The sequence below is a fragment of the Oenanthe melanoleuca genome, chromosome 5 (assembly GCF_029582105.1).
Source record: "Oenanthe melanoleuca isolate GR-GAL-2019-014 chromosome 5, OMel1.0, whole genome shotgun sequence".
Lineage (NCBI taxonomy): Eukaryota > Metazoa > Chordata > Aves > Passeriformes > Muscicapidae > Oenanthe > Oenanthe melanoleuca.
Window position 1 is genome coordinate 25,713,106 of NC_079339.1, and position 9,894 is coordinate 25,722,999.

Below are 9,894 nucleotides of genomic sequence, written 5' to 3' on the forward strand. Positions count from 1 at the left end.
ATCATGCAAGTGCACAAGATGGAGCAAGGAATTCTGAACACACATAAAAACAGTGCCTCTGTAACCACATGCAAAACCAACTCAGTCCATCACCAGTGCATTGCCACGAATTTTGTGATTTTACAATGTAAAAAATGATCCTTCAGTGTGAGACAGGACCAATATAGTGGTCTAAAAGAAGGTTATGGATTTATCAGAAGATTCTTTTGGACTGCTACTGTCACATCTGTCCCCTTGAAATTTCATGACCCTTAAATGACTTTGATCTAAGTCTATATCCTAAGCACACAATAGAAAAACAAGCACATCACTGTGTTGGATTAGGAAATGGAGACAAGAAGTTACTTGTCATATGTATAATTATCATAAGTAATTATAACCCAGGATCTCCAATCTTTTTTCTTTCTCCCATCATGCTTTTAAGTTCCTGACCCCTTGTAAGGAACAGATATTATACCAAAAACCAATCAATAATTTTTTTCACCTGTTTTTACTATCTACAGAATTCTACCTCAGAAGCAGGCACTCCATGGGAAAAACTTATTACATGAATCATTCTTAAACTTCTCCATTGACAGATGGGAAATAATGCCCAGACTCACTGCACAGTTGCAGAATGAGAACTCCCATTAAAACTAGTAGTTTCTAACAAATATCTTTGACTGACACTCAGGCACAAGAAACAGCCCTAGCACATTCAAGCATCTCTCCTTTTACAGAATCCCACAACAGTTTCTTTCCTGATGGAGCACAGAAATAATGAAAGATTAGGGTTCAATAATCCAGGACTCCCTCACAAATTGCAAGGATGGAGATCATGCTACCAGAGCCATTGCAGCAGAGCATGTCTCCCTGTTACTTTTGGCTCTTTCAGTTACAAAATATTGTGGAACAGAAAGCTCATCAGTGGATTTGTTTTACAAGTAAGTGAGACATTAAAATACTAAATATTCAGCCTATTCCGAATAAAATGTAACAGAGGAATAAAACAAGCAATTATTGAAACTGAGCCACCTCATCTACCTGAAGGTATCCCTGCTCATTGCAGGAATTTAGAACAAGATAACCTTTAAAGGTGCTTTCCAACCAAAACCATTCTGTGTTCTATGAAAATCATAAACATGAGAGGAATAAATTGATTCAAGCAATAAATAGATTTAGGGGCATTTCCCTTGTAACACTCAAGCTGCTGCCATCATTCTTTAGCTACTTGAGCCTTCTCCCCTTCTGAGATAAACAAATCCCTTATTACTCCTTGGTTCTAAATTCTCTTGTTCTTAATACCTTGAAATCACCTTGGTCTGGCCCCGTACCGTCACCTCTCCTTCTCCGCCATTCACCATCTCCCAAGGAACCGAGGCCTGAGTTTCCATCCTGAAGAAAGGAAGAAAGAAAAAATAAACAATAATGTTAAAACAACAGCAGCAGCATTATCAGGATAGATAAATTATTTCTCCTTGCATAATTTATGATGAAACCTCGGTTAGAAGGGCTTTTGGTTACACCCAGCTGCATTACCGCACTCGGATTAATGAACAAACCTTCACATGCTCTGGTGCACACTGGCACAAAATCCATGTCAGGAGTATCCTTTCAATGAGAAAATGAAGGAAGACCATCACAGCTGTAAGATATCTAAAAGGTGTCTCTTCATCCAGTGGAAAAGGTTTGCTTTTTGCTTTGAATGTGATCTTCTGGCAATCTGCTCCAGCTCTTAGCAATATTAAACCTCAGTTCAAAATACCCCAGAATATCTTCTGTGAGTTTGAACACAGAATGTGAAACATTGCAGTTGCAAATTTTAAATCTAATGTTTCAATCTTTTCCAGGAAAGAGAGGTTCCAAAATAGTTCTACAATGTAGGGTGGCCCCTTTTGAAGCACTTTGTAGAGCACTATTAAAAGACAGTTTCTACAAGAAAATGTTGAAAATATTCTGTTTCTATTTCTAAGTCACTTCCTGAAGTGATGTGCCTTCATCCAGTCAGGGAGCCCACAGAACAATGCATAATGTACTACAGTTAAACCTAAATGCCAATTTTGAAACAATGCAGAGAATGCAAAGCAAAATGAAAAAATTCGGAACCAAAAGGGAATGTGCAAGTGATATTAAATTCTCTACTCCTGGTCTATATCCTGTCTTTATCCCATTTTCAATAACAAAAAAATGGGTTTGACACATTATTATACATGCCAAAATGTTGCTATTTATACAGAAATACAAAAATTTCAATAAAAATATTTAATTGCAGACAAAAAAGGCTGACAAATCAGTCTCCCGAAGAAAGTTTCTCCCCCTGTTCATTTTTTCCCATGTTTTTATATTTTTCTGTCCCTATACTACTCTGACTTCTCTCATTTTTTTCTATGAAGATGAGATCTTTGGCTCCAGTGGATTCAGAAGGACTTTTTCCACGGACAGCCTTGAATAGAAAATTCTCCCTTAACCTCCTTTAGGCAGAGGAACTGCTGTATAGTCCCATCAGACAGCGAATTGGCACACTAGCTTGAACACAAACACACTCACAAAGCAGGATTTTGTTTTCTGTCTAATGCAGAGGACCTTAAGTGAAACTTTAAAGCTGCTTTCTCACCTCTAGTGCATTTGATGGTATCATGGTCTTCCCTTTATTCATGTAATAGAGTGCTTCTGGCACCTCCATGGGCAGCAATTCTTGAGACGCATTTGCAGGACATCCTTCTGGCTCCTCCATGGGCAGAAATCCTTTAGACATGTTTTCAGGATCTACTCCTGGCTGTTCCATGAGCATGAAGCCTTTAGACATGTTTTCAATATCTACTGCTGGCTCCTCCATGAGCATGAAGCCTTTAGACATGCTTTCAGTCTCTAGTCCTGGCTGTTCCATGAGCACAAATCCTTTAGACATGTTTTCAGGATCTACTCCTGGCTGCTCCATGGGCAGGAATCCTTTTGACATGTTTTCAGAGTCTACTCCTGGCATCTCCACAGGCAGCAATTCGAGAGAGAGATTTTCAGGCTCTGCTCCTGGCACCTCCGTGGGCAGTGGCTCCAGAGACATGTTTTCAGGATTTACTGCTGGCCCCTCTGTGGGCAGCAGTTCCAGAGACATGTTTTCAGTGTCCACTCCTGGTACCTCTGCTGGCAGCACTTCCCAAGACATGTTTGCAGGATGTACTCCTGTGGGAGTCAATGACTTGTTATTTTATAAAATTACCTGAGGCCCCACCCATCTCATCTCTCCAAGTCAAGGACTCCCCTCCCACTGCCAAGGCAGTGGAGCACCAAGGATAGACTGCTCCAGGGAAGGACCTTACAGCACAAGCACCACAGCAAAAGGAATGTGGTGCCTTCCTCTGGCTGGGAACCTCTCCCAGCCTGTGCCTGCCCCACAGGTCCTGCCCTTTTCTGTGTGTGCAGAGTCTCAGTGTGGAGGTGCTGCAACCAAGGGCTGCTCCTTCACTTCTTCCCTGCCCTGAACAAGGACAGCTCCTGTCTGGGGGAAACTAGACCCTGGAAAAGGGCTGTGCATCTAAATAACCTGCATGCTGGCACAGCCCTGTGCACTTTGATCAGTGTCTGCACCCAGCAGTACCTCAAATACAGCAAAAAAGGCACGAGGAAATACGTAATACTGTGCAAAGCAGGTAAGAGTTTTGCTTTTATACATTTTCCAGAGAAAGGCAGTTGAACTTTAAATGACAACTGTGGGAAACTCCTGTCAATATGAATGGAATACAGTATCCAGTGGTTAAGTTTTATCACTTTTATTTTACAGAGATTTGTTCAACCAAAGAACATGAACAAAAGAGCAGATGAACATCTCCAGGCTTACCCAGTGGAAATTACCATCTTCAAACACAGGAAAACAAATTAATAACAAACTAGAAGCTCCAGTAACAGTAAGCTGTGTCATAGCATCTGCATTCCCAGCATGAAAAGTAGCTCTACCCACACTGGAAGTAAAAGAGCATCTTTTGGCTTCAGGTCATGGACACTCTGAGCTACATCCTGGAGAACTCATTTTGCAGCTTAATTTACAGAAAAACAACAGGTTTTTTATTTTGTTTTGTTTGTTTTTTGGTTTGGTTTGGTTTTTTTTGTTGGTTTGTTTTTTTTTAATTTGGTCAGGAAAGAAGACCTGGTTGACCTTGGAAAACATGCCATGGGATACTAAAAATACCAGAATACTTGTCATTAGAGCAGAACAACTTTCCCAAGCCTGGCTAGTTCAGAGAACCATTAGTGTAACTGATGATAAGCGATAGAAATCCCTTTAAAGTTGGTGAACCTTAAAAAAAGCTGAGATTCTCTGTCCTCAAGGAAGCCTGTGGAGAAGAAAGATGGGTTCTGTATACAGACTTCCATGTGTGCAGAGTGAATTGTGAATTGCCCTTTACAGGCACATTTGGTTATCCATAATGATCTGTACAGCCTTCAGCTAAATCAAGGTACTCTGCTCCCATCTGAGTCACTCCACAGGGAACAACATTAAGAAAGAAAACTGCAAGGTTTTCATTAACAACTGAACTAGTGCCATCTCATTTAAAATCTGAATGTACAAAGCTGGATGATTTCAACTTGGAGAATGAAAAGCAGATGCTTCAAGTGGAAGTATTTTATTTCTTTACTTTACATATTTCAATAATTTAAGGATAGATGAAGGAAAATAACCCACCTGTTTCAAAGATCTAAATGTAGTTGCCCTGGCAGCAAATTCCGCACTACTCCTTTAGCATAGTGATAGCACAGTCTTATCTGTTTATCACACAGAATGTGCCAAAACCAGCACAACCTTGTACTTCCTCTACTGCTTAGGTTTCTTACTCATCCTGATGCAGAAGCATCACTTACTTGGCAAAGGAACCTGTATTGCATCTGACTGCAGAGACAAGCTGTGCAGAAATGGAGCTACATGACATTTTCAACAAGTTCAAATGTAGCTTTGTGATAAGATCATAGTGAGAAAAGTATGGCACTTTATATCCACTGTATAGATGCACCAGTATTTGTATGCATCAAGCATGTAACTAGAACAAACCTCTGACAGTGAGAGGTGTTCCTTTCCCAGTAGAGAGGCTACCATCATTAATGACTTTGTACATCACTGCACTCACTTTAAACGCCTGTATACATTTCTTTCATGTTACAGTTACTGATACCCTGGATGAAGCCCAGAACTTACCATACCAGTCTAAGAGCTGCCTAATTGAAGTGTAAATTTATACTCTGTTTTATTTCTCTCATTTATGCATGTTACAAATGTACAGTCCTCAGTGGTTACCCATAGAGTTGTCTCACCTTGGGATGTTTTTCTGTACTTGGAAAAAGTTTCTCAGGACTACAGCTATACAAGAGGAGTTCCCAAAGCTTTTTGAATCACTGTTCATTCTCCACATTTCTGCAGACGACATGCAAATTTATCATATCCCCATGAGCTGAAAACCAGCACAAGTGCAACATGACCAGCACAGTTCTTCCTCCTCATGCCCAAACCCAGCAGTGGGTTACAGGCCATCAACTCCTGCACCAGTAGAGATTATGGACTGGAGATTCAATGACTAGAAAAGGTGCATGTTAAACATCTGTGAAGGATTTTCTGAATTATTTTCTCTGTGTGGGACCAAAGCATTTAATCTTCAACAAATTCTAGGCTATCATATCATCTATTAAATGCCAAAATGCCAATACCTAGTTATATCCTATATTTACAAAGTAGATATTAGGTTAAAAGAAATGCAGCTCAAGGAGTAATTTGGAGCATGAGTTGCTTTTAAGACTGGGTGTCATCCAGCTGAATAGCAGAAATTGCAAAATTGAAGAAACAACTTGCTCAAGATTTAAAAGTACATATTAATATATGTAGAAACTTGCAGCTCCTTACCTGATAGTTATCAGCCTCTAAGGATGCTCCATTTCCTCAGCAGAAGAAAGGAAATAGGAAGGGAGCAAACAGATTATTAGCAGAGAGAGAGAAGGCTGCATTAAGCAGTAGTTGGCAGGAAAAGTTGGACTGCTAGGGGCCAAGGAACCATCTTTTCCCAGTGTTTAAGGGCAGAAAAAAAGAAGAGAGAGCTGGGAGCTAGGAAGTACTCACAGTGTGTATATCAGGTAAGCCCACATGGTCACAACCATGGTCAGAACCTCAACAGTAAGATTTAGTGCCATGAAATTTCTAGATTAGAGATTCTTAGTTGCTTTTCTTTTTAAAGGGCCAGCCTATTAAGACTGCTTTGAAAAAAACAGTGGAGTAATATAGCTTTATCTCTGTTTTAAGTATTTGTGCTCCCCACCTTTTAGTTCCTGATTTCCTCTTTCTTTTCCTCTTTCCATTCCCTGCCATATTTTCTTTATGACTGACTTCTTGGATTTCACAGTATATGTTTTCTTTCTTTGTCCATCTCAATACCTCATAGTAAAATGACATTTTTCACTTTTTCTTGAGTATTATAGTTTGTTTTTTCTTCCTTCTCCCTCCTCATGTTTTATACCATCTTAATCACACTTAATCATTCTTAATCTCACTTAATCATTCTTAATCTTTCTCCTTTGTCTCATATCTCCTCTGTACTGTAATTGTTCCTCCAGAAGCTTCAGATTTGAATGATGGAGGTTTGGTCATATTTGGAACAAGCATGAATACTACAAGCATTAGGGCAGCTGAGACCAGGCTGTGACATCTGGATGAGATGTCCAGTTGCATAGAGAAAAGGACATGAACAACTGTGGGTTGGAGGGAGTGCAAAGGAGACCTCAGGACCCAAGGAGGAGAAAGATGAGACATGACAAGATGTCACATCCCAGGATTTTGATACCATGAGCTGGAGGTGTGGGAGGAGTGCTGGAGAACTACTTTATGATCACTGCAGGAGTGCTGGGCTTCAGCAGGAGCCCTACAAGGGAGAGATTCTCAGGAGGAATTTAAAGGTACAAAGCTTCAATGGCATGAATGACACAGAACTCAGCCATTTTAAATGTTGATCAGCATACCACGACCAGGGCATGAGGAAATAAGGCTTGGATGGGCTCCTCTGCAGTGTTATCACTCTAGTAAGACAGTGGGATATTGGACATACACAGCAGAGCTTTACATGTGAGCAGGTTTTAGCACAGGGTTTCTAAGACAGGAGTCCTGTTCTTCCACCCACATTCTCCTGTATCTGCTGTGGCAAACACATTTCCCATCACTCTCATCTAGTTCACTTCACTCAGAATGTTTGCAATAATCTCTTGTCTGACCACTCCTTGCACTACAGAACAGCACAAAATGCTGCTGCCAACCACCACATTCACTCCTGTTCCTTCAGTGGCACTCACCCAGTTGGACTGCCCAAGTTCTCACGTGCCTAGTGAGGAGTTAAGGAATCCCACTGCTGCTTTCCTCAGGTTCCTGTGGGCTGAGTCACCCCAGTGAGCTGCCCAGTTCTTCATGCACCTTTGTGATAATCAGAAGGGCTGGGGCACAGCTGCAATTGCATGCTAATCCCTTCACTTACTATAGATAATGAATAGGTAAGAAGGAAAAGACAGACACAGAAAAGAATCAAAACATATTAATTACAACTAAGGAGGTCAGCATCCTATTTCCACATGTTCCAACAGCTCTATCTATTAAAACATTTAGGAAAAAATCAAGTTAACTCCTGCTGGTATTAACACCATGATACAGCATGAGCCTAGATTTTTGCAGCACTTCTCTTCCCTAGTTTTCTTTCTCAAAGGGCTAATTCCATGAAGTCACTCTTCTTTCCTGTAAAAAGGGACACTCCCAACCTGCAAAACCAAAAAGCACATTTAAATGCCTACATCTGCAGCTGTTACCTACATTCTTGTAATGCTTTAGTACAGCCCAGAGTCAGAGCATAGGAAACATATCCCATTAAATGCTGAACCAGAAGGAAACAATGCCAGCAGACAAAGCCACATAAAACCTCCCTGCTGGCCTGCAAGGACAGGTGACAAGGATCTTCTGCAGGTGTTCTACTGGGAGGGGGAACAAACACCATGGCAGGTGCAGCATGGAACACCTCAGTGGCACATTGAGAGCCAGTTGGGCTTCCCACTGTTAAACCAGCAAACAAGAGAACATCAAGGGAAGCACAGGGGTATAGTTAAAGGCAGGAATGGGAAGAGAAAAGCAGGCTTCTTGAAATCTGGCGTCATCAAAGACTTGGATGGCAGGGGTAGGAACTTCATTTGCAGGTCATGAAGGTGCCCAAAACCTCAGCTGCAAGATGGGCAGTTGGGAGAAGTAGCAAACACATGTGTCACACCAAATGGGGTTGTCATAATGATAACCAGGGAAGCCTGGGAGGGAAGTAGAGCTGGGACAGAGGAGAGGCAATGCCAAGAGGGACCAGATGACTCAGCACCAGAGATCACAAAGAGGGGAGCCCTTGATGAGCACCAACAAGTAAACAGCCATTTCAGCACACCAGAGGTTTGAACCCAGGCTGCAAATTGGATGAAGGTGTGAGGGCCTGGAAAAGCAGCTGGGGTAAGGACACAGCACCCCTAAGGGGGCTGAGGTCATCAGAGGTGAGCAGGGGAGAATAAAGACAGCAAAAGATAGAGGAAGACAAGGCATAAAGTAATGATTGAAGGAAGAGAGACGGATCATGACAGCAAGAAAGGATTTTTCAGTCTTTTATAAGTTCATATTTCATTTTGAATTAAAAATTAATTTTCTATTTTTGCTATAATACATTATTCACAGCTCTGTGTTTGTCAATACATGTTACTTCAGCACTGACAAGCTGCTGCATTTTATTTAAATTTTAAGTAATTAAGGGCAACCGATACTGACTGAAGCATTATATCTTTTTATTTTAGATTAGTATCTTTGTTGTGATGAAACAGATTTACATAGTATTTATCTTATTAAAATTCTTCCTAAAGCAAATAATTATTCTGATCTTCATCTCAAAAATAGCAGTTTCAACAAATTACCTAGTGCTATTTATAGTAGTTGCACATATCCTATATTGCTTTTAGACAGGCAGGGACTGACAAAGTCATGAGATTAGCCATGAATTATCCATGGATATCTGTGTGAAGCAATTAGCTTGCCTTCTGACCATAAAATTTGTCTCTCTGTTTTTGATGTTTTAATTCTCACAGCATCCCATCTTATAATAACAAGAAATATTATTAAAAACACTGAAATTAACAGGACATGGATACTGAGCTGAATCATCTAAATACCACAAATGTAGTGGAAAAAGTGGAAAGTAGAACCATGGAGTAGATAGTTATACCTGCACTGGAAGAGCTGATCCTGACTCACAATATAGCTTGAAACAGTAGTTTTCAATAGATTTTCAAAAACTAAATACTATTGGTGTTATAAAACTTTTAAATTCAGAAGTATAGAAAATGTGTATTTTTCACATAAAATCTCAGATTCTTTTATGTTTATCTTGCCTGTTATTTCTAGCAAAAATTCCTTGCTGATGTTATAGCAAAATACAATTTTCATGTTCTTTGAAATTGTCCACATTTATCATGTACTTTTCTGTTGTACTAGATTTGGAATAAATTAAATATCTGCTCAGTTGTCTTCACTTCACATACAATTTCCAGTAGTATAACAAATTTTGAAAGAATTTGTACTGCTGTCCCAGATTCATGCATTTAAAAAACTTTTCAATAAATCAAATGTCTTCTGACTTTCAATTTACTGCTTATAGGCATGAAAAAAAAGTTAACTGGCAGTAAAATCCAATATAAATAAAGCACAAGTCTAGTCATTATTTTGTTTGATTGGTTGGTCTGGGATCATCATGTGGTAGAGAGGAGCCACAGCCTGAAACAAGCCTTTACTTTTCAAAATCTACTTTGCTCATTTGAAGACAACTTTTGATTCTTCTCCAGAAAAGAATTAAAAAAAAAAACAAAAAACATGCAGATATCTTT

General features: G+C 39.9%; 1 protein-coding gene across 1 annotated transcript in view; it reads right to left on the reverse strand.

The window, feature by feature from the left end:
- The window catches only part of LOC130254084 (uncharacterized), a 50,356-nt gene extending 47,214 nt beyond the window's left edge, over nt 1-3,142 (reverse strand). The window contains exons 1-2 of the mRNA XM_056493310.1: nt 2,594-3,142; nt 1,285-1,374 (exon numbers count right to left, since the gene is read on the reverse strand). Of these exons, the coding sequence (XP_056349285.1) occupies nt 1,285-1,374; nt 2,594-3,142 (639 nt within the window). The remainder of the gene's footprint in view (nt 1-1,284; nt 1,375-2,593) is intronic.
- Between the last annotated feature and the right edge of the window lie 6,752 nt (nt 3,143-9,894).